The sequence below is a fragment of the Squalius cephalus genome, assembly GCF_949319135.1.
Source record: "Squalius cephalus genome assembly, chromosome: 25".
Taxonomy (NCBI): Eukaryota; Metazoa; Chordata; class Actinopteri; order Cypriniformes; family Leuciscidae; genus Squalius; species Squalius cephalus.
The window spans coordinates 10,723,650-10,749,179 of record NC_137146.1 but is presented as its reverse complement, the minus strand read 5'-3'; the positions used below and the strand labels follow the sequence as shown (position 1 = coordinate 10,749,179).

Here is a 25,530-nt window from a genome sequence, read left to right as displayed (position 1 = left end):
AAATAAAAAGTATCATGGTTTCCACAAAAAATATTAGGCAGCACAACTGTTTAACACTGATAATATTAATATTTTTCTTTAATTTTAATTATATTGTGTTATAAATATAGTATTAATGAATAAATCAATTTAAATTTGCAATTTCTTTGGTTATCATTTTAAAAAGAATGATTTCTGAAGGATCATGTGACACTGAAGACTGGAGTAATGATGCTGAAAATTCAGCTTTGCATCACAGAAATAAATTATATTTTAAAATATATACATTGAAAACATCTATTATAAATTGTCACAATATTACTGTTTTTACGGTATTTATCATCAAATAAATGCAGCCTTGGTGAGCATAAGACTTCTCTCAATTTTTTTAAAATAATCTTACCGACCCCAAACTTGAGAGTAGGGTATGTAATAACATTATACAAAAAAAAAATATATATATATAAATGGCTACAATGCAGTTTTACACTTTGCTTTTCACTCGAAACTGACAAATTTGTGCAAACAATAAGAAAATATTTGAATGCCCCTGTCCAAAAAGTTAAATAACTCTGCTGGAGCACTATGGAACTGAAGCAAATTTACACCCAATAATACCCCATAGTTAAACCATCACACTGGCATTCAAAAACAATGAATCTTATCTGAAAATATTATCAGCAGTGAATTAATATTCATTTATCAGAACTAAAATACATCCATCTACTCTAACTCATGATGACACGGCGACAAAAGGCTGCTCCTCAACAGAATATGTGCTGACCCACAGAGTAAAAACACAAAACATGACAGCTTATCGTTCCACCATAACTAAAAACCAGAGTCTTTGCCATAAAACTGCTTTTGTGGGAATTTTAATGATGGGGAAGTCATCCACAGAGAATGAATAATGAATGAAGCATTTGATTTTGGAGGCAGAGTCTGGGGTTCCTGTAGTATAAAGGATATTGTGGAGAGAGTGTGGCAGTTGAAAAGCATGAATACCCAGGCGGGGGCAGAGGGGGCAGCGGAATCAGCAGAGTTTGCTTGAGCGAATTAATTCACCTGAGTACTGTGAAGGCGAGAAGCTCGGAATATTAACAGGGCTCTTATTGTAATTGCATGATTACGGTGCACCCGGACACCAAACAAAACCATTATTTGGGTATTTTTACACACATATTTGATTAAAGCCGGGTGACATGTTTATATATCTATGCACTTTTGGACACTTTCGAGTCCACCGAGTTGATGGGACGAGATCGGAACAATGATGTCACCCCGACAGAGGGCAACGACCGCCCAATCAGATGCTACGATCCCCCCTGCAGCTCCTGCAAGCCTCTCCTCATAACCGGAGGAGCAGGTGATTAACAATATGGAAACGAATAGTTCTGGATCTTGATGATGCCTCTCGCAGAGGGGAACCAATTTTGAAGGAGGTTAAAGAAATGAGATTAAGGACCAGACCCCATGCTGCACCGCCGTAAGATTGGGCCCGGGGATAGGCACATGCATTAGACTGATGAAAGTGAGGCCGCTGATCAGAGTTCTGAGATGAACACTTCTCAAAAAAAGAGGCTGATGGAAAAATAGAAAGAGAGAGAGAGTGAGAGAGCGAGAGAGAGAGAAAGAGATGACAACATCTGTGGGGTAATGAAAGCGCATTGTGTCGTGCTAGATTGTATGGAGGCGACTAATCAGATCTCAAAGGGTAGAAGGGTGCTGGTGTCATTCGCCCGGGTTCTTCTCGCTATTGTCATGATGGACCGGCCTTCACTACGAGGCCTTCGCTAGATGATGAGTGTCTCACACATGAGGGGTTATGGGAAGTTCACGTGAACGAATGAAGTCCATTTCCGAGGTGTGCGATGAGAGAGCAACACAACCGGTGTTTTCAATTTACAGCTTGGGCCAAAGAAACGTACATCTGCAGAAGAAAGACGAGGAAAAAAAAGCCCCAAAAATGCTTCCCGCAGAGGTGGCCAGCACATAACAGTGAAGAATGTGGTGGGATTTCTCCAGAATGTGCCAAGATGAATTGTGGGATCGGGGTTGTGTTTTAAAAACATTAGTCAAATTATATGGCCAGGAACTTCAGCCGGTGAAACATCCGTACACATGTTGGGGCGCGGGGCCGTGAATTTGGAGATCTTGCTCGAGATGGGAACTTGCAAGCACCTCGGAACTCAAATTACCTCAGGCGTCCATGCAGCGAAGTCTAAAATAACCAGCATCACCTCATTATGTGTGGGTGGGCAGAATTATGACTGGTGGCAAATTAAGTTGTTACATCTGCGCCGTGTTGAAATATGGAGTGCAAATAGATGCGGCGAGGCAAAGTCGCAGAAGCGCTTGACTTTATCAGGAGACATGCTGGGCACCAATCTCTCTCTGCCAGGCAGGTCATTTACCTCCAGAGCACACTCGGCAGTATTGAAGCAGTCAGGACTATCTGTCCCAGACACATGCCTGACAGAACACCGTGCTGAATGCACAAATGCATTTAAAATGCAGCTTGCATTTTTTCCCCAGACACACGCATGCACGTGCTTTCTAAAGGGGTGAAATTCAGCATGCATCTGAATATTGTATTAGTCTGACTGTGTTGCAGCTCAATTTCAATGAACAGACTATAAAAGAAAAACACCTGATGATGAGGCAAGCATAGTCTCACAGATTGAAAAAGAGGTGTAAAGGAAAGTGGAGTGCTAAAGCAAATCATTTAATCAAAAATCATATTGTCCTGATATCATAAGTCCTGATCTTGAATCTCCCTGCAGAATTCTCTACATTTTTCTATTTTCTTAGTGAAAAAAAAACGATTTTAACAAAACTGATTCACTGCTTATTTGAAAAACCTTTTTCAGTCATGTGGTCACACTAACTCGGTAACAACTAACTCTTCTGCGGAAACACGCAGAAAAATAATAATAAAACAGGAAAGTAAAATCAAATAGTCTAGTGAAATCATAAAGTCTATAATGGTCAAAAAGTTTAGTAAAATATCAGATAATTTGACCTTTTTCTTACAACTTGCCATAATGTATTATATTTGTGGAAATTACATGTTACACTACCATTAAAAATTTGAGGTTTTTTTTTGTGAAAGTGAAAGTAAAGACTTTAAAATGTTAAAAAAAATCTATATTTCAAATAAATACTGGGTTTTTTTAAATAAATGAAAATTCTGAAACACGACATCGGAATCGGCCGATAAAGGCTTAAAATATAACAATCTGCAGATATGAAAAAATGATGCCGATATGATAATGTGTTGATATGCGCCTGCAATAACTCAGGTGTGCTTAGCGATAAGATGACGTCAGCAGTGTGGTCATTCTTGAAGTCAATTTTTGCATGTGTGGTTATTATATTTACAGTTTTCGATTGCTGCCTTGAATTTGTGAATGCGAGCACAGAAGGACGCGTCCGTCGTGCGATGCCCATCAACAGTTACTCTCTCACAGTCACTCACAGCAGCAGCAGCCTCCTTCAGGCCCTAGTGCCCGGCCGGAAGAATGTTAGATTTATTTAGTGGAGGCGCTGTAATAAAAAATCTAAAGTAGAATAGAATACACAAATAACTTGAAGTTACTTCCGTTTCTGAATAAATAAAGCAGTAATTGATGTCATAAATCACAAGCATGACATAATTTTATCACAAATGAATAATTATGTTTCAGAAAATTACTGTTTTTACTGTGTTTTAATCAAATAAATAAAGCATTGGTGAGCATTAGAGACTTTGTTCAATCAAAACCTTAAAACCCAAACATACCTTTTACAATACATAATGTACATTCAAGGTAAAGAGCAAACATTACTTTTTAATTGAGGGTTTCACCATGACTGAACTGAAACTTTTCTTGGAAATGACATAAAACCTTAAAACCATGTGAAACCAACATGAATAAAAAGAGCGCATTTCTGAGAACTTGGTGCTTAATGGTCAGTGACATAAGGGTCAACTATAAATCAAACAAGCAAAACATAGGCTAACTGCTAAGTGCAGTAACCACATGAGTTAATGACACTATAAAGGCGATGAAAAGGACGTACAGAACACAATCTACGAGTTAGACCACGTCTCTGTTTGTTCCGGGAATCTCCTTGCTCACTAAGTAAATAATGAAGGGTGTATTATTCCGCATGGAATAATGCTAATAGAAATGTCCTCGTCAAATGTTGTCTATCAGAGATGTAATGAGAGTTGCATTATTCCAGCAGGGGTGGAAGCTAATGAACTTAAATTCATTTGCTATGACTATTCAAGGGAGAGAGGGGAAAGAAAAGAAAAAAACGCAAGGATGGCTATAATTTCAAGGTGTGCGGAACGATCGGCTATCCGTTTCCCTTATTTCCAGAAGACGCCTGTGGAGCAGTTTGCCACGGTGCCCCGCAGAGAGCAACACATCAGTCTAGACAGCAGGGAGTCATCATCATTTTCTTTTTGATTAACGACTCCACAACTAAATATGATAGAATACGATGGTAAGCACATTATTTAGAAATTAAATAACTCACAAAACTTTGGCTGCGTTTGAGTGTTGTCACTTAAGAGACAAGCATCAAGCAGAGAGTTTATTTTATGGTGTCAATTATTAATAGGAGGAAGTTCCAGATAACAATGGCCACATTTCATTTGCCACGCATTAAAATGAATTAGAAAAAGATAAACTCTAATTATTTTACTCATAAATTAGGCTTTGCTCCTTTGCAAGTACAGAGAAAGCCATTGTGCCTGTGTAATTAATTTCTTATACTATTTGTGTGTACATTTCATAATTATTCAAATTTCCAAAAGGGCTGAAACACTTCCTTCGGTGGAGAGAGTGATTTTCTACACTTGACTTCCTGTTATAATCAAGGTCTTTCTAACCTGATAACTGAAGGTTACGCCTCGGTGAATAATTCAGTAAGGCACGAAAAACTCTGGCAGCATGGAGAGCACTAATCTTATATAGTCACAGTAAAGGATATTAGGGAACAATTGGCAAAAGTGACACATCTAATAGAGAAAGATTACTCTGCGCTACATCAATTTGATTTGAATTGAATACATTTCACGAGCATTTTCAGCTGTGCCGCACGGACAAAATGTAAGAATGCGAGGTGTCAGAGGAGGCCAGGAACAGTCGGCTATTCTCAGACTAAAGCCCACATTTATGAAACTCCTCAAAGGGAGGGCGCTGCTCTGATGAGAGAAACTAGCATTTCAACCCTTTTTAAATGGCTTCACCACTTCCCTTTTCCAAAGCAATACTGCGGTTTAATCAGGATAGACATGCAGACGTTGAAAAAGGGTGGGAATCATTCAAGATGTGAATGCGTTCCTTGAATGTTGGGAGCCACAGGGTTTCAACACCTTCGCCTGCTTTTCAGCAAAAAAATTCAGTTGATCTAGAGGGGAATTATGGGTAAAATGTGCAGCTGAATAATGATGGGGCGCAATCTTTACCCTTAATCTCTCATTGAGTGGCAAGCCGGTCCCCAGCCTGACAGACACCATTAATTTTAAACTGTACTTACATTACCAAGTGTATGTGTGTGGTGGGTTTTTTTCTCTCTCCTTTGCCCGAACCTTGATCCTGAAAAGGGTGCGATGTCAGCCTAGCCTGAATTCAAGCCCACCACAGCTAATAGACCACCATTCATTCATTCATTTTAAATGGAGAGCAAGAGTTAATAAAAAAATATTCCCTGATTGCACACAAAAAAGAACAAGATGCTTTTTAGAATAACCCAGCACGGAACACTTAAGCTAAGAGTCTTCACGGCAGCTGCAATTCTGATCCACGTTTGCATACGTTATAAAATAAAAGATCAAGTGAGCTTTGTGGAGATACTTACTAGAAATTCCTCACAATGAGAACCATCACTACAGCGGCTCTATTTACAATGCGCCTCTAATGACACCTAGTGGCCAATTTTTGTCATTGAATTCAAGGGAATCGGTAGATATCAATTAAGCACTGCCAACTATGTATTCAAGTTGTAGCCTACAATTCCTTTTTTCAAATTGTCATATGCAATGACTAGTCAAAATGACTACATTATAAATCAATTAAAAGTATTACTAGCAAAATACAAAAAAATTAAGTTGCTACTAGAAAACTGGAATGATTCTAATAGCTAGATATGTAAATACGTACAATGAATAAATAATAGTAAAACTGGAACCACAGATTCCCACAGGATTCATTTTCCCCCCAACAACTGAATAATTGGGATAGTGACTTGTAGCTGCAAAAATACTAGTAGTCTATATTATAAATATTGAATAGATCCATGTTACTAGAGGAATAAATATAAAAAAGTTACATTTAAACTATTCTCTATTCGCTTTTTAATTCGAAATAAGCCTCTAGTAAGGAATAAGGAATACGTTTTAAAAGGGGTTGCTGTAGAAAAAAATATTATATCAGTTCAGACATGTTTGTTTACTAACGTAGAAGAAAGTGTAAAAGCAAACATAGTAAACACCACGGCAGGATTCACAGCAAAAAGATAGAAAAAAACAGTAACGTTAGGCTAGCTCACCTTCGCGGACTTTCCACAGTAAAGTCGAAGAAAGCTTCATTTTTGATAATCCCATCTTCTCATTACAATATTTATCCGACTATCTTTTAGTTTGTATATCACAAACGTATCAAATTCTAATCAAGAAACTTAACAGTTAGGCCTCAGCATCAGCCTCCACTTCCGGCGTGAAATGTAATGGGATATTGCAGCGCAGATAATAAGAATAAAACATCTTTAATTTTTCATCAACTCCCAATTTTTTAATTCTGTGTTTACCTTTTTTTTTTTTTTTTTTTTATAAAATTAATTGCTTTAGCGATTATTTGGCCAAGCTGTCTGATAGACGTCTGATGCCCCTCTGAGGCCCCGCCCATAACTAACACCTGAGCAGCAAGAGGTCACCGTTTGTTTGTTTTTTTATTAACTGAAGGGAAAAATAATGATAATTAATAAATAATAAATTAAAATAATTTTAAAATGACTTTAAAATGATTTCAGTAGGAACCACTATCCTAAACCATTTTTAGAATATTTAAAATAAAGTAGTTAGGCTACAAAAATGGGGGGGGGGGGGGGGGGGGGGCAGGGTGGACACAAAATATGAAAATGTATCATGCCAAAATGAAAATTTGCCTCATAACAGATTAAAACAGTTTGAGATTTTGCACACACACAAAAAAAGCCAAAGCAGGGGTTTAAGTGCAGCACTGGAATAGAAGCAGTCTGGAAGTGTCATTATGCAAACAAATGATGTTTCTACACAAGAAAAGGGAGGAAAATTCCTCCTTTTCAGCTTGCCGGCAATGTGGATTACAATCACTTTGAGTATCCTCGCTGTCATGAATGTCAAGGTGTAGTGTGTGAGAGTTTCCTTCACCACAAAGGTGAAGAACAGATATGCTTATTCCATCCACTCCACATTGCTCAGAGGAGGCTTACCGAGGCTTAATACCACACCGTCACACAAAGCTGAACGCCTCAGATGAGATGTGTGCCCTGAATACCAAGACAATGTTTTGTATACAAATAAGTGCATTCAGCCTTGTGCGCTTGTTCATTAAGGATCACTGGATGCTCAGCTTTCTCCCGTCAAGCTTGCCGTTTAACCCCACGCAAGCTGCCACTCTATTATGGAGTTGATTGGAGGGTTTGCATTGTTTATCTTAGCTTGCTCGGTCTCCATTTCCACTTCCTCCAAGCTCTCCCGCAGTATAATAGACAGCTGCTATTGACGGCATCATCTGCCCCCAGGCCTTGTGCACTTACACCTAGTGATATCAGATTGCTTTCTGGAAAACCATCCAAACAGGGCGCACTCCAAAACTTATTACGGTTTCCCATGAATGCTGAGGTATTGACAACACGGACTTCACCTGCACCAAACGCTGTTGTTTAGATGCAGAAAATAGCCTGATTTGATGTGTTTTCGAATGAGCATTCGTTTCTTGCTCTTTCTCTGTCTGTCGCTCTTTCTGAGGCAATGAGGTGACAGAGATTCATGATATGTCAGAGAGCGCACCGTTTCACTTGACTCAGATGAGATGTTATGATCATCTGCTTCTCGTTTTGTTATAATTGTATAGGTTCCATGTATAGCTCACTGTGGCTTTTCACTCTCAGGGTTTGCTTCAGAAAACTGACAAAAGTTGCAAATTGGGACGTATAAGTAATGTCCCAACTACCTCTTTTTTTCTTTTTTTTAATGCTTCATATTTATACAGCTGCCCTGTAATGCAGGGCCCATTAACATTTTTCAGAATATATATTAGAAGAATATATGTTTGAACATACACTCACCTAAAGGATTATTAGGAACACCATACTAATACTGTGTTTGACCCCCTTTCGCCTTCAGAACTGCCTTAATTCTACGTGGCATTGATTCAACAAGGTGCTGAAAGCATTCTTTAGAAATGTTGGCCCATATTGATAGGATAGCATCTTGCAGTTGATGGAGATTTGTGGGATGCACATCCAGGGCACGAAGCTCCCGTTCCACCACATCCCAAAGATGCTCTATTGGGTTGAGATCTGGTGACTGTGGGGGCCATTTTAGTACAGTGAACTCATTGTCATGTTCAAGAAACCAATTTGAAATGATTCGAGCTTTGTGACATGGTGCATTATCCTGCTGGAAGTAGCCATTAGAGGATGGGTACATGGTGGTCATAAAGGGATGGACATGGTCAGAAACAATGCTCAGGTAGGCCGTGGCATTTAAACGATGCCCAATTGGCACTAAGGGGCCTAAAGTGTGCCAAGAAAACATCCCCCACACCATTATACCACCACCACCAGCCTGCACAGTGGTAACAAGGCATGATGGATCCATGTTCTCATTCTGTTTACGCCAAATTCTGACTCTACCATCTGAATGTCTCAACAGAAATCGAGACTCATCAGACCAGGCAACATTTTTCCAGTCTTCAACTGTCCAATTTTGGTGAGCTCGTGCAAATTGTAGCCTCTTTTTCCTATTTGTAGTGGAGATGAGTGGTACCCGGTGGGGTCTTCTGCTGTTGTAGCCCATCCGCCTCAAGGTTGTGCGTGTTGTGGCTTCACAAATGCTTTGCTGCATACCTCGGTTGTAACGAGTGTATAGTATATTGATACTTTCCCAAAAGTAGCTCTTTGCAGCATGAGCTATTTACAAATTAATCCATAAATAAAAAACAACTCAGACCCAAAGTGTATTTATTTATTGTTAAATGGCACATTTTAAAGCAAAAATTTACATTTCTTGAGTGTTGCATAGTATAATTTTTTTAATAAATTAAATCTCGACTTTTTTAATAGTACAAAAACTGACAATAATTTGTTATTAATAAACGAATATTGTCTACATTGACTAGTTTTCCAGTTGATAAGGAGAAACCAGGTCTGCCAATAATAAATCTTTCCAATGTAATTATTTCAAATTGTGGTGGTAAAATTTGACAATACATTTAGAATGTGTTTGTAAAGTTCTCTTTGGATCAGTTAAACATGTTGCGCTGGAGGAGGGGAAGGGTGTAACACACAATTTACACATATACAAACACACAGGGCCTGCACTAGAGAGGAGGCTCATAGAGGCTCAGGAGAGAGTCTGTTTGCCATGGGCTGTGGCGTTAGCAGGAGAGCCGGGCTGTCGGGGGGCTTGTAGGCCTCCTGGTTCTGTACTGAAGTGGGAGATGGAATAGGGGTATCTGGGGATGCTGAAAAAAAAAAAAAAAAACAGAAAATCTATAAAACACACTTAAAATAGCTTGGTATGTCATGAGAAAATTATTCAAATTCAAATATAAAAATAAAATCAAGTAAAATAACACTTCACTAATGAATGATGTCTGGTCACTGACTATATTTATGAAAGGATAAATAAAAGAAAAATGTTTACCCATCTGCTGTGAGAGTGCAGGTCCTGGTATGGAGCTAATGACTATAGTCTGTCCTGTTAATGGAGCCTGAGGGTGACCATTGTGATACAAGTGAGGTTGTTCTGTGGTTAAACCTGCAAAAATAAATGTAATTATTGAGTTACTATATAAAAAACAGTGTTCAAAAAGTAAGTAAGCCTACAAAACTCATATTTTGAGCGGTCAGCTCAAATTTGACGGAAAAATTTCAAGTTTAGCACATTCATCTGTGCCTGTTGCATCACATCCATAAGTAAAGAAAAGAAGGTCTGGCTATATGGTGGCAGATATGCTACAGTACTTCCAACTTTTAATCACAGATGATGACAGAGATACCAAAGTTATATAGTGAACATTCGAAGTAATATCGGCCCCGTCCCAAATGGAACCCTAAGCCCACACGATCTTCCTCCGTATCCACACTTTCGTGACATAATGTCGGGAAGAAGTCTGCTGTGGAGCTGACAACACCAATGATATCTGACAACAACTGTCTTATAAATTTTGTATCTAAACACTCAAATCATGAACAAAAAAAAAAGCATTTTTCAGGCTGGACCGTGACGCAATGACTTTTCTAATTAGCGATTGGCTCTTTTGTTTTGAAGGCGGGACTTATTCTGGTATATGTTGCACTTTCATGAGTGCACCGTCTTTGTATGTCTAAAGTCTTTGGTAATATTACACCAGCATGACATTTTTTATTTCAATTCATATTTCAATTTCACTTTATGGTAACACTTTATTTTGATGATCCCCATTCTGTTGACTAAAAGCAACTTTGCAACTTCATGTCAACTTACTTTCATTCGAGTATTAGTAGACTGTCTGCTTAATATCTGCTAACTCTTTATTGTGATGGTCCTCCAACAGACATTCTATAAGTAACTTTGCAAGTATGTCAACTTATTTTAACCCTAACTCTACCAGTTTACTAATACTCTAATGAGAGTTAGTAGACATGCAGGTAAAACGTTGCTTATAGTCAACAGAATGTGTAAAAGGGACCATCAAAATAAAGTGAAATTATTTACTGTTGGAACTTCTTCCAAAAATTGTCTCGCATCCCACAGCATTCACTGTCCCGCATCAATACAATACATTACAGTACTATAAACACCACTTGAAACAGATGACAATTCATAAATACATAAGTACATAACTGGCTGCAATGCAACAAATGAATCCTTTCTATTTTTTCCTGAACCCTGAGGCCTACCTAGACCCCCAAAATGTAGGACGGGACTTGATTTTGTTCCTTTTGGAATTGGATTGTGGGATCGTTGTGGTTTGCCATTGCTGCGATCTCATGTGAGCGACAGGGCACATGAATTTTTCAAAAATAATTATGTGCATGAATAAACCATTTATAATGAATATTATCAAGTCACCAGAGAGAAGTCTGTCATTTACACGGGAAAGATTAAGATATTTTGATGACATTTTTTTTTTAGAAAATGAAACTTGAAGCCATATGCATGGATCTCAATAAGATCAATAACATTTAGAAAATAGCTATGGCGAATCCACATGATTTGACGTAGCATTCATGTCCGTAGCATAAATTATGTGCCAAAATGTTATACTTGTTTGATCAAATCCATAATGCTAATTATGAGCAATAATAATAGTAATGTTTCCTTTACATGCTTTAGCTAGACTAATGTCTTAATATGGTATACAGCACATACATTATTTTGCCTCATCATTTTACATTTTGCAGTGTAATATGCAGTATTATAAGAAAAAGATCAAAGCACACTTGTTTCAGAATAAAGTACCTGCTTTCACCTAATTTAAAAAATGATCATGAAGCATTTTTCCGCTTCAAAAGCCCATGCAATTGAATGCTTCACCTCATACTCACCCCCAAGAAGCATCTCCTGCAGCAGGTTATCTATCTTGGCAAGACCAAAAAGCTTGATAAACTGTAGCTGCTCAATCATCTGCCAGGTGATGCTTTGCAGAGTAGGAAGCAGCAGCAAAAGCTCCCCGAATCGCCCACGCGAGTCATACTGCCGGTCATTAATGTAGTCTTCCAGACTCATTTGAACCTGACAGCGCATCGCCTTGATCTTAGAAGGGTCTCTTAAGCTTTTGGCATCTAGAAGAAAAATAGTCACATGTATGGCTGTGTTTTAAGATAGATATTAAGTGTTAAATGAATGTTCTGTTTTATTTGCATATACCTGGATCAAAGAACACAATGGCCTTTAGAGCTGCATATTCATTGTCATCAATTTGGATGTCCTGGAAGGGTAATACCAGTTCATCCAAGACTCGGTTAGATACGCGACCTATTTCCGGCTCAGGGCAGTTTCGATGGACAACACAGCCATTACCTGCAAGGAAAATAAGAAACAAAAGATCCGCTCGAGTTAGTGTGTGAGTGTGTGTGTGTGTGTGTGTGTCTATCTACAATTATGTTGAAAGGTGAAAATGACTTTCTATTAGAAGTTACCTAGAAGCAAGAGGTCTTTGTATGGCATTGACCTCTTAGCCACACCCAGCAGAAGGTGCTCGCCAGCATGAGCACGTAATAAACTAACCTGTAAAAAAAATTAGGCCTGGTTTAACAGTTTTCTGTAAACCAACCAAACCACAATGAAATGTAATGACAATATGCTATACTATAAGGAAATGCTAAAAACACACACACACACACACACACACACACACACACACACACACACTACTGTTCAAAAATGTTTGGTCAGTATGACTTGAGTTGAGCTATAGTCAATAGCAATTACTCCAGTATTCAGTGTCACATGATCCGTCCGAAATCATTCTATTATGCTTAAGAAACATTTCTTATTATTATCAATGTTGAAAACAGCTGTGCTGCTTAATATTGTTGTGGAAATTGTGATAGTTTTTTTCTGAATTATTTGAAGTATAGGAGGTTCAAAAGAACAGCATTTATTTATAAATTTTTGGGTGAACTATCCCTTTAAATAGAAATCTTTTCGAATATTCTAAATGTATTTAATCATTATATATAGTATATATAAAAATGTATTTAGAATGGACTTGAGTTTTAGAAACAAATAGTGTAATTATTATCTCTACCAGCAGAGGGCTAACTGGGCAATCCTAAGCAGCCAAACATTTGCCATCTTGCCTATTACTAGTTGATTGCAGGTGACAAAATGCTAAATGAGTCATTAATTTTGGTCCAGAACCAAAACTGCCAATTTTGAATGCATTACAATGGCTAAAAATAATTTAGTCATTTTTTTTAGGAGTACACTACCATACAGTAGACCTCAAAGCTAATACACATGAACTAAATGCCATTTTTATCCTTTAAGCTCATAGTTAAACACCGGAAGGTTCTGCATGTTCAATAAGAATAAATGCAAGGGGGGAAATCCGAAATTTAGAGCAACACAGACAGCATGCTAAATGGAGGCTAAACCAAGTCAACCATGAGAATAGCAAATATTGAGCTTCGGTGAACGGCCCTGCAATTTAACCCAAGGGCCTCCCCAATTAGCACAGCCAGTGTTGCTTTCCAACGGCCATTACCTGGTCATCAAGTGGCAATTCGCCGAAGGCTGGGATGTACTTAGCCCACTCTACCAGAACAAGCAGCTGTTGCTTCATAGATTCACAGACGTCACTGATAGTGGCTGATTTTTTCTCTGAAACATCAGCAGGGTCCATTGGGCTGGCAGCGTTGATCTGCTGAGAGAGAAGAGAGAAGAACTGAATTTACAGTGTCCTCTAAAAATGCTTTCGCACAGGCTGTTGCCTCTCTCGGAGTAAATTCACACAGGTACTCATGCAAATAATTAGAAATGTTGATGACACTCACTGACTGATGCTCAAAGAAAGCAACGCTCATGCAAATCACAGTTGTTATTTATCTCTCTTTGTTATTATTAACTACTGAGCAGAGTAACTGTGATGAAACCTCTCTTCCTTCTTTAATCAGCCCTGTCGCTGGTTAATTTTTGTCTTTGGTGACTATTTATCTCTAACAGAACGCATTAAACCCATACACCTTTGCTATAATTGACAATCATGCCAATGATTTATTGCTCAAAAGCAATAAATGTTACTGCCGCAGATACCGTAATAAGCATGTTTTTCATTTTCCGTGCCTCTGCCCTTTTCTGCTGATATTCTTTCTCTTTCTTTTTGTGTGTGTGCGTGTGAGCGTTTCGATTAACCTTGATAGGACAGTTTACCTGCTGCGAGAGAGCTTCAGCATGAGCGAGGGCTGTGATTGGCGGCAGATCATGTGAGTCTTGCATGTTCCTCCTAGAGCTGATACGGTCCCGCTCATTCTGCACAGCTTAAAACAAGCACAAACAATTTTGCTGATTAGTGAGCTAATAACAGTTAGGAGTTATTACTGATTAGCCAAGATGATGGGTGTGTTTCTCACGCTTATTTGCAGAAAATCACACCGCCAAGAAATAACACACACGAACAGCCAAGAAATAAGGGGTTCACTGGCAGAATAAATCGTTCCTTCTAATGTATTTTAATGTCATTAAACGTACAAAGAGTCAAAAATTACTTGTTGTGTTTTGCCATATAATGATGAATGAATTGGGAAAAATTGCCAGCCATAAATATTTCCTACTGGCCATGTTACTGTATTTTGCATTACTTTACTTGCATTACATTTTTAAATCATTTTATAAATACTTTTCTCTATCCTATTTTGATGTTTTTTTGGATACTTTGTTTAAATTATATTGATTTCTACTGGCAAATAGCAGCTGGAAATAAATATACTGTCCTTACAAAAAATGAAGAAATTCCTTCTCAGAAGAAATGAGAAATGATGGTGAGCAAATTAAAAAATAATGCATGACTGTCGTACAAAACCCTGCATAAGCTAGAGGTAAAACTTTAACTGACCACAGTCCTGAACAACGTGTACGCACGGAAAGTGAGGTGGAGAGCACATGATCGCCCATCATAAAAGTCTAAGCCAAGGTTATACATCCAATAAACTAAACATCCTTGTGTAATCAGGGCAAGTTTTATGGCATCATCTATTTTACTCACTTGAGTTTCCCTCTTCCTTGTTACTCCATGAGATGTCTGTTCAAGACTGTGGGAAATGGGAGCATTTGTGGGGAAAATTACATGCATATAAAATGTTTACCTTCTTTCTTCATTCCAGCTCGAAAGCATTTGTGAAGTCTGCAGAAACGGCACTGGTTCCGTTTATCTTTATCAACAACACATTGACGATTAAACCTGCCCAAAAGAAGAAGTTTCTTTTTTTCAGAAGAGCAAACACCAAACTTTGTAAACACCTTGTTAACATTACAGCAATAAATTAGATGTATATATGATGTATATAAAAAATAGTCTTGGTGCGTTTTGGTCAATTATTTGTAATTAGAACTGGGAACTGTAAGGAATTGTGGTTCTGATTCCAATTCCAGTTCCTAAGTCATTCCTTAACGATTCTCTTTTCATTTTTGATTTAGACATGACAGAAGTAACAACTTATGGTTCAGTGAATTGGTGTAATTCATTAGATCAATTCAGGACTGATTCGTGAGTCCATAGAACCAACTCATAAGGGGCACTCAGTTGTGAATCAGGTTATACTGTTATAATAGTATATACGCTTTATAATAGTAAAACAGTAGTTCCCATTAATGCATTAACTAACAATAGCTAAAAATAAGGTTACACTTTATTTTAAGGTGACATAGTTACATTGTACTTACTTGAATAAGTACTGAGTGTATTCATTAACATGTACTTACTATAGAGCAATGGTTAGTGTTAGGGTTTGGTTTAGGGTTAGTTACTTGTAATTATGCATAATTACACTATACACTATAGTAAGTACATGTAGCAACGTGTAACTACGTCACCTTAAAATAAAGTGTTACCAAAAATAATCTCAATCTTTATGAGTTCAAAAAAATACAACTGTTCATTGTTAGTTCATGTTAGCTCAGGTTCATTAAAGAATATACAACATCTGATATTAATAATGCATTAGTAAATGCTGAAATTAACTGAGATTAACAAATGCTTCAGAGGTAGACCTATTTTCATTGTTAGTAACTAATGTTAACAAATGGAACCTTATTGTAAAGTGTTACCATGTTTTGTTATGTTCGCGGTAACCATTAACGCAACAGAATGTCATTAAAAAATGATTTCATTTCTAAAGAATCAGCTCTCGATTCCCATCTCATACTGTTATTGTTAACGAAACTGCTTTAAAATGCTTAAACTCAAAAAACCTGACAACTAATTGAAATAAGTTTAAGTACTAAAATTAGTAAAACTGAAATAAAAAATGTATTATATATAGTATATATGTATATATAGTAATATAATACATACTATATAGTATATTATATACTATATATAATAACATAGTATATAGTATGTAATACTAAAATAACACTGAACACATTTTCTTTCCACCATAAAAAATTATTTTCAATACACAATATTTATTTTACAGCGTACCTGCAGGAGTAGACATGACTCTTCCTGATGCTCCGGCGGAAGAAGCCTTTACAGCCATCACAGCTAGACGCGCCATAATGTTTACCTGTGGCTTTGTCGCCACAGATTGCGCAGTTGGAGCTCACGCCATTTTCTCCTTGACTGATGCTAGGCTCTGTCGGCATGTTTTCTGTGAACAACAACACGGACAGTCAGGATTGAGATCATCACAAAACTGTTATTGCCACCTGAACACTTTGGTTTGAGTAGCAAAAACTGTTCATTCAGTCAAGTGAGGGCTCGATGATTCACTTGGGTGACTTTTAGATCTTTTAAAGTAGAGAATCATGTCTGTTGTACATCCAGAACACTAATAGAGGAGATCTACTGCTGCTAAGCTTCTAGATGCTAAGCTAAGCATGCTAATTCAAGCTAGACTAACAAACACAGAGCCTAGTGAGTCTCATAAAGCTACAGCACAACACATCTATCAAATCTCAGCCTTTTTACTCGGTCTCTCGATCATAACTACTAATGAGGGGAATAAGGAAGAGTTCTGCATAAGTGAACAAAGGATGCTCATCCTAAAAGACCTTCTAATGCAACAGAGAGTGGCACCCTTCTGTTCATATAGACAAGGATGAGAAATCAATCATTCCTTTGTGCATCCAAAATCATAACATTTCAACAAAAGAAATGCAGCAGGGGACTTTAGCCTTTTATGCGCTGAGACTGATTGGAGCCTCCCGCTGTTGTAGGACAGACTTAATTAGGATTAGCCTCTGTTTTATAGCATAGACAGACACTCAATGGAGATTGACATCTCATGGATAAATGTTAATGTGGGTTGAAAGCAATCTCTTCTGATTTAGTTGATTCCCAAAGTGATTCCTTCTCATTTCAGAATAAAACATCATCTGAATGCAAAGGGCACGTGTGGTCTCAGAGAGAGGAAATTTCTTCCTGTCGGCTGTTTGAAGTATTTAGTTTCAGAGTAAGGTGTTGGAGAAATGGGTTGGAAAACTATTTCACTGCATTCATGGCTTTATGGGCTTAATTAAAGAGACAGATTACCCAAAAATGAAGATTCTGTCATAATTTACTCACCCTAGTGTTGGTCCAAACCTTGCTTTCTTCTGCAGAACACAAAAGAAGATATTTTGAAGAATATTGGGAGCCAAACATTTTTGGTGACCATTGACTTCCATAATATGGATTTTAAAAAAAAAAAACATTTGAGACATTTTTCTAAATATATTCTTTTGTGTTTCACACAAGAAAGAGATTCATACAGTTTTGGAACGATATGAGAGTGAGTAAACGATGACAGAATTTTAATTTTTGGGTGAACTATCCATTTAAGCACAGGATTATTAAAAAAAAAGCTGAAAGAAGCCCAGATGTATACAAATTAGCTGAATGCGACAAACAATCCATCTCAAACTCTTTCCTATGTATTAAATGTATACTTTGCATAAAAACATCAACTCAAAATGTGAGTTTTGTTTCAACACAATGCTTAGTTTCACTATGTGAAATCTATTCTAAATCTAAATCTATTTAATCATTCATTCTTAAGTCAAGTTTCGGTTCCCAGCATGCTTTGCATGGGAGTGGACTGGTTGAGGATGATTCAGCAGTGTTTTTTTTATTTTTTTATTTGATACAATCAGTTAATGTAGATGTTACCACATTAAACTTTTTTTTTTGTCAATGCTTACACTAGTTAGCATTTATCTGCAACAGATTCAGTCAAGTTAGTATGACAGATCTATGTGTACTGATTGGTTTAATTTTAGGAAAATCTGAATTAAGTTAATTATTTGTCTAGCTGTCCATCAGAGAGTGTGTGTTTGCCTTTAAATAGTTTCTATTCCAGTTATTTTACGACCTTTCTCTATCTCTATGTTTAGATGTACTGTAAAGAACTGTAAAGATAACTGGGAAATCTCTTCAGCAATTTTATTCCAGCATTAGGTTAATGGAGAACCGAACTGGATAAATCACATCAGATTGTGATGACGAAGTGGCTAAAGATATGGATAACCAAAAGGGCCTAGGTTTAAAAGTTAGAAGTGGCAACATTGCACCCTTGACAAAGAAATTTCCCATGATGACCCAGTCCCTTCAGTAAATGTTTTATTTTTTTAAATAAAAGTACAAAATAGGATCATGGGACAAACAACCTTTCACGCTTCAAAATGTCCCTCCTCTTTTAACTTCATTGTTGTTGCTGCTTTGAATTAAAAGGATAGTTCACCCAAAAATGAAAATTCTGTCATCATTTACTCACCCTCAAGTTGTTCCAAACCTGTACGAGTTTCTTTGTTCTGCTGAACACAAAAGAAGATATTATGAAGAATATGGGTAACCAAACAATTTATGGGCCAACAGGTTTGGAACAACTCGGCTGAGTAAATGATGACAGATTTTTTTTTTTTTTTTTTTTTGGGGGGCCGAACTATCCCTTTAACATTGAAGTTGTAAAAAATATATTAAACTTACACTTAAATACAGTATATCCCGTTTTGTCTTTTTTTCCCAACCTATCAACCCACGGAGAACCCTGTCTCTAATCCTGAGACTCAGAACTCTTTTCTCAGGATTTGAGTGAAACCCTCTGTTGAATTTTAAACTGAATGGAAAGACTTTCAGAATAGTTAGCAAATAGTTATCTCCTTTAGGAGGTAAATGATTCTGCTGGGACAAATCATTCCAGACAGTTCAGACAGCTATTAAACCAGCCATGACATGGCGCCTGTCCCCTCCAGTCATACCAAGCCAAGTTAACACCCACCTCAGTTAGAACTGACATTAATTCAGTTAACAGTTCAGTAACAGCACTATAGCAAACACAAAATTGGACCAGAATGATCATACTAGTCCAAGCAGCATCAACCCCATCTGCTTCAACAGTACTTCAAAACGTATTTTTGGACAAAATGCTCAGCACTCACCACCACAATAAAGCACCTCTGCATTCTCAAAGCCCAGTGTGCTATAGGTCGGGTCTAGACCCTCGCAGTAATTGGCTACATCCATGTCCAACAAGGATTTAGGGAGAGGACTTGGTGAAAACTTCATCCCTTCCTTGCTCCAGTATTTCTACTTAAAGTCGTCCTGGGACAGTGTCTCTAGGAGAGAGCAGCCTTAGGTTGACCATCTCTTCAGAATGCTGATTTGTTGTCTTCTAAGACAAGGGAGGAGCCTTGGCCAAGACTCCTCACCTCCTTGCACAGAACTTATCTTCTCCCCCTTATCCTATACTTATCAGAAGGATGAAGAGATAATAGTTTTCCCCATTTGTTCCAGAGTGAAACCAGAGGTTTTATTGGTGCAGCCCAAACAACAGGCCCTGTTCTCAGGCAAAATAACAAAGTAATGCAACAAAATATGGCAAAGACTGCAGGACAATAAATTTATAAATGCACATTAGGAGAACTAGGAGCTTCCTTTTGAAAACGAGATGTTGTAAATCGATGGGGTTTTCTCAGCTTGGGATGTGCCATGGCTTAAAATGAAGTTGCATAAATGTTATGCTTATTATAGGTTAATGCTTAATTTAAATGTACACAATATTTAATAACCTAGATATCTCAGTTACAGCAGCTCTGTTGTAATTATATGATTATTATAGACGACTCAAATTCTGTTTTGCATGTTATTTAAACTATAAGAGAGTCATTTGAATGCCATTTTTTCTTAAATGCATAGTTCACACAAAAATGAAATTCTATCATCATTTACTCACCCTCATGCCCTTCCAAGAACACAAAAGAATATATATTTTGGAGAGAAAAAAAGTATTTATTTGTACAATGAAAGTCAATGGGGTCCAATGTTATTTTGAACCGCAGTGGTTTTCAAAATATCTAATTTTGTGTTCTGCGGAAGAACAAAACGAATACAGGTTTGGAAAGAAATGGCAGCCGTTTAGGCAAACTGTCTGTCTACCTAACAAAAAAAACAAAAAAAAAAACCTTTCTGACAAAATTTGAATAAAACATCACAAAAAAAGACATCAGTGCAGCACGACAGCCCTATACAATGAATGTGCAAAGCCATAAAGGAAACCAGACAAGTGTCTCTGGTCAAAATATAGTTTTAAAAACATTCAACTTCAATGAAATACTTTGCCATTTGGATCCCAAACAGTTTATTTAATTTTAGAATATCTATAAGTGTGAGAACTGTGTTTTTCTGTCGACTAAACTGCCTTACTTTACTAAAATCTACTATAGAAAGTCAAACAGAATAGCACCATTACTGTACAAACAGAGCCTACAACAAAACCAGAAAGACAACAAAATATGAAATAAATCAGACTTTAAATATTTGACATTAGATTCAGTAAGCACATGGATACTCTGAGGAAACACTGCACAGGTTACATTTTAACTTCAACAAACAATGTTTAAATGAGGAAGTGCTCAAATGTTCACGTGATAAAGAGTTTTGCTATGAGGGCATCTATTTCATGCCCTCTATTTTCAATACATTGCATTACACACTAACAAATCCAATGCAGAGAGAAGAATACTTTACTTAAAATCATACTGCAATGTACTCTACATTAGTTGATCTATGATACAATTTCAAAAGAAAAATAAATTCAAGGTCAAACTAGAACTGTTTGGAAGTAAAATATCACCCCAGGACTGGGGGGAAACTCGCAGTATCCAGGTAGTTGGCTACGTTCAGTTTTGTATTTAAAAAGCCTACTTATAATAAATATATTACGTCTAAAACATTTTTACGTATAATAATAGTAGTAAGACATATTTGAATGAAAAATGCAAAGTAATTATTTACAAAGCAAAGATAACTGAGAGAACGTAAATGTGCTTAGATTGAATGTAGCATATTTTAAACTTTTTTTAATAGCTATAAAAAATAAAATAGTAATAATTACGAAAAATAATTGTAAATATAACCACTGCTTATTTGTGCTCAAGAATTAAAATCCTTTACATTTTTGTCAACAAGAAAAAAGAAAAAAAGACACGAACGTCGACGTCACAGCCTGACGATATTTTCTTTTCCCATGTAACGTTAGGTTAGTAGTTAGGAACTCTTTAAATTCCTACATTCCCAGGTAAAATATAGAAACAAACGGTCTAACGGATTATTTTTTCTTGAAATGACCCACAATTCAATGACCGCAACTCAAAACTATCAGGTCTTACCTTCTCCACGTCCAACTACGATTTGCATTAATCCACCAAAACCCAAACCAACATGGGTCAAACTTTTATGCTACTAAATATGATGTTTCGATGTTGGCAAATTCGAGTACATGAAGTGTTTAACATGTCATTGGATAATACTTTTGGTGGTGTTGGGGGAGCCTCTCATTAGATCGATTTACTAAACAAACTGAAAGTTGGGTGGAGATGTTAAACAGTAACTAGCCCCAATAAAACAGAAGACATGAATCGTGTTGCCTTTGCGTGGGTTCACGACGTCAAGAACACGGACATACAGTAACGTTAGGCTACGAAGCCTGTACACAAGTAGAAGAATTTGAATTTAGCCTAATACGAATACATATCCTATGTAACAGAGATTTTGGTATTTTTTAAAAAATACATTTTTTAAAAAAAAGCGTGCTTATAAACAATTTGGCTGAACGCTAATAGCCGAAATCATTGTTTTGCAGAATTATAATTTTACCTTTCAACTAGCCAACCTCCGAATGGGTCTTTGACGTTCTCCAAGTTTACCAGAAGAGGGCGCCAAATCTCTATTTTTCTGTTTTTCAATGAGAGGTCGAGCACCGGTTGGTCATTGTTTTATAGGCTATAATTGAACACAAATCCACGTTTTTAAACTCTTACATACACGACTTCTGCATAAATCATCCCAAGAAATTGAAACCAATTAAATCATATTTTGAATGTGGGTAACCAAACAGTTGATTGGCCTTCCATTGTAATTTTTTTCTCCATACTATGGGCCCATCAACTGTTTGGTCACCCATATTTTTCAAACAATCTAAATATCTTCTTTTGTGTTCTGTGGGGGTGGGATCCATACAGGTTTGGAACAACTTGAGGGAAAGTAAATGATGACAGAATTTCCATTTTGGGTGAACTATCCCTTTAATAGGCCTATTTAAAATTAAATTTACATTTATGGTAATAGTAGGCTACTTTGTGTAAGCTTCCGTGTCTTTCTTTCCATTTATTTTTATCACAGCTAACACAGTTAATAATTAGTAGCCTATAGTAATTTCCTTTCTAGCCCTATTATGACACAATTGTGAAACATTTTAGTTGAACAGTTTTTTAAAAAAAAAAATGTTTCTAGTTTCACAACGTTCAGGGAACATAATGTTTCCAACATATGCAACGAAAATAGAACAAAATGAAAGTTCCCAAAATGTCACCAAAACCAAAAAAAAACTTTTTTTAAACATTATTTTCTTTAACTGGACGTTTTGAACGTTTAGAGGTCATTTATAAATCAACGCTTTCGTAACTTAATGAACGTTAGCTAAACGTTCTTAAAACATTTTTTTTTTTTTTTTTTTTTTTTGTCAGCTGGGGTGCTCATTTAGGCTACCTTGATTGTCACCGTATTATAATTATTACACTCGTTTCCTGTAAAAACAGTTTCAATTTTCACAACTGCAGACCCTGATTGATGGTCAATCCACAGCTTAGGTCCAGCACGCCTGACACACGTTCTTCCCTGTGAACGTTAACATGTCGAAACATGTCAGTCCCGTGATGGCCAGAAACACCTCATTTATCGCATGGAGATCTTGAGTGTTGTTCAGATATTGCAGCCGGAAAAGGTGGTATGGTACCAGGCAGGTGAGCAAGATAAGTACAAAGATGAGGTTTTTTATTTGGACCCAAAACTCCTGCTGGGAACGACAGGCCTGTCCGTACTTGCGTATCATAGCGTGCAAGATGATCGCCTGGATGCAGGTCTGAAGACCCGACACACTGATAATAAAGATGGACAGAATCATGTTCAGGACGTAGACGGCAGTGTTCTCTAGCATACTTTGAAATTTGAAACATTGTTTCTCATCACTGCTTTCAGACGATTTACCACTGCTTTCAGACGATTTTGTTTTGTGTTGGCCGTATTGAAGCAGCACGAGAGGTAGCATGATGAGCAGAAGTAGGAACCACACTAAAGCGCTCGCGCCTAGCGCGTGTAGCCTCCTGTAAAACTCAGTCCGTTGCGTTTTCTTGTAGTATTGCAGGAAACGAAGGGTAAGAATGATGGTGTAGATGGTAAACACCATGTATATGTGGATATGCACCATGGCGCTGATCAGTTTACACATCCCCGGACCCAGGTGCCATTGTAGAGACGCGAAATAGTAGATTCTGAACGGCACGGTGAGCAGGAACAGAAAATGTGCGACCATCAGGTTCAGGAAGGCGATGGTGGTTAACGAGCGAATGTTGGCTTTTAACAAGCTGATCATGAGAAATAAGCCTGTGATGCCCACCAGAAGCACGACGGAGTAGATGATTATCAGGGCGATTCTGTAGGGCTCTTTCACTGTGAGGTGGTCTTGGGGGATTGAAGAGGTGGATGTCACTGCAAGGCTGGTGGTGGTGGTGTTGGTGATGGTATTCGTCGTCATGGTCCCTAGAAAGAAAACATACTGGAAGTCAAACTCAAAGAAGAGTGTGATAGTCATGTAACGTGGAAAAGACATCTGCATTGTTTCTGGTTTAGTTAAACTCACTATTACATTGTAAAATGTTTCATTTTGATCATGTGTAGCCTATGTTCCACAACAAGTTCTAGTTTGAAGTGATTTAACTCAGTTTTATTCATTAGTAATTATTCAAAGAGATAGAAAAATAATGCAACAATTCAACTTAAATGGATAGTTAACCCAAAACTGTCCTTCCAAAACTGTTTAACTATCTCACTTCTGTTGAATAGGCCTTCATAAGATATTTTTAAGAATGCTGGTATCCAAAACACACACATTTCTCAAAATATCTTATTTTATGTTCACAGGGGGGACACAGAAAGCCATATAGGCTTGGAAGGACACAGGGGTGTTTTCTATTCGGTATTACCATAAGGTTCAATTTTAACCCATTAGTTAACATGAACTAACGATTATAAAAAATACTTCTGGCCTTTATGAAAAGTATGCATTAATCTTATCTAAAAGTATGCCTATTACTAATACAGTATTCAAACCAAAGCTTCTGTTAATATTATTTAATTGAACTGCAGCTAACTTTAATTATATGAATCATTGTATTTTTAAGTAACGTCAACAAAGATTAATAAATACTGTAACAAATGTATTGCTCATTGTTAGTTGATGTAAGTTAACATGCATTAATGTTAACTAATAGGACCTTACTGTAAAATATTACCAATTACAGTGTTTTTTCAGTGTTCTGTAGACCCTCATTGCATTCCTTTAAACTTTAATTTTGAATACTTTGTGTAAATATACAAAAAAGAATATAACAATTTGAGCTCATTTGAATGTGCCATGCCACAATGTAGCTCTACATTTTTGGTGGTTCTTTTTCCTTCAGAAAGACAAGTGAAAGCTAGACATTTCAACTATATTTTACTACACAGTGCATTTAAAATGTTAAAATTAGTTTACATAATAAAAATTAACAGCTTAATGAGAGATCGAAGCGAGATACGTACCCTCAGAACAAATAGACAGAAGTCGGAGATGCAGATCAGATGAGGAAGTAAGGTAATGTGTTTGTTGCTTCTGCTACTCGTTCAGTAACCACTATTTTAGCACATTCTCTGACGAGGAGGCCGGACTTCTGGGTGTTTCATGATTCACAGAGTTGCACATTTGGCTCTTCAGTTTCGGCGGCCAACCTCAAAAACAATGAAAGTCACATTGCCAACCAACCACTCTGTTGTCGTTTTCAGATTCCAGTTACGATGAAATACTGCAAGATCACAGCCATCTAGCATTTCTGTTCTTTATAGTCTGAATGTATTGTAATAGTGCTTCTTAAAATGATCTCTTAGTAGAAATTACAGGTATCAAATCTTAATATCACTCCATTCCTGTGTTCAGACTTCAGCTGAAAAGCGAGGTTTGTGGTTTTTGGTTTTCCCCAGCATGTTTGTCACAGCTGCAGGTGGGTGGGTGGGTGGGTGACGTGGAGTGGGGGTTTAGGGTGGTGCTTAAGTATAAAGTTATTATATGATATTT

General features: G+C 37.2%; 2 protein-coding genes and 1 long non-coding RNA gene across 6 annotated transcripts in view; all 3 read right to left on the bottom strand.

The window, feature by feature from the left end:
* LOC307153579 overlaps positions 1-6,676 on the bottom strand; it is a 102,753-nt gene extending 96,077 nt beyond the window's left edge. The window contains exon 1 of the long non-coding RNA XR_013820175.1: positions 6,523-6,676. This is a non-coding gene — a long non-coding RNA (uncharacterized lncRNA). The remainder of the gene's footprint in view (positions 1-6,522) is intronic.
* A 2,506-nt stretch (positions 6,677-9,182) lies between these two features.
* On the bottom strand, positions 9,183-21,688 carry hnf4g (hepatocyte nuclear factor 4, gamma; the record flags this gene model as incomplete). Of its 4 annotated transcripts, none has more annotated exons than XM_079862963.1 (10): positions 9,183-9,701; positions 9,884-9,997; positions 11,770-12,006; positions 12,092-12,244; positions 12,364-12,451; positions 13,434-13,592; positions 14,099-14,205; positions 15,031-15,125; positions 16,368-16,536; positions 21,533-21,688. In XM_079862963.1, the coding sequence occupies 10 exons, from the start codon at positions 21,558-21,560 to the stop codon at positions 9,571-9,573; spliced, it is 1,281 nt and encodes a 426-aa protein (XP_079719089.1). In that variant the 3' UTR covers positions 9,183-9,570. The 4 variants fall into 4 exon arrangements, with proteins under 4 accessions (XP_079719089.1, XP_079719090.1, XP_079719092.1 ...); XM_079862964.1 differs by having other exon boundaries at positions 13,434-13,589; XM_079862966.1 differs by lacking the exon at positions 21,533-21,688 and adding an exon at positions 19,304-19,430 and having other exon boundaries at positions 13,434-13,589.
* A 744-nt stretch (positions 21,689-22,432) lies between these two features.
* gpr141 (G protein-coupled receptor 141) lies at positions 22,433-25,448 on the bottom strand. The gene is made up of 2 exons (XM_079862962.1): positions 25,002-25,448; positions 22,433-23,960 (listed from the first exon to the last, which is right to left on the bottom strand). The coding sequence occupies exon 2, from the start codon at positions 23,953-23,955 to the stop codon at positions 23,008-23,010; it is 948 nt and encodes a 315-aa protein (XP_079719088.1). The 5' UTR covers positions 23,956-23,960; positions 25,002-25,448; the 3' UTR covers positions 22,433-23,007.
* Positions 25,449-25,530: the final 82 nt, after the last annotated feature.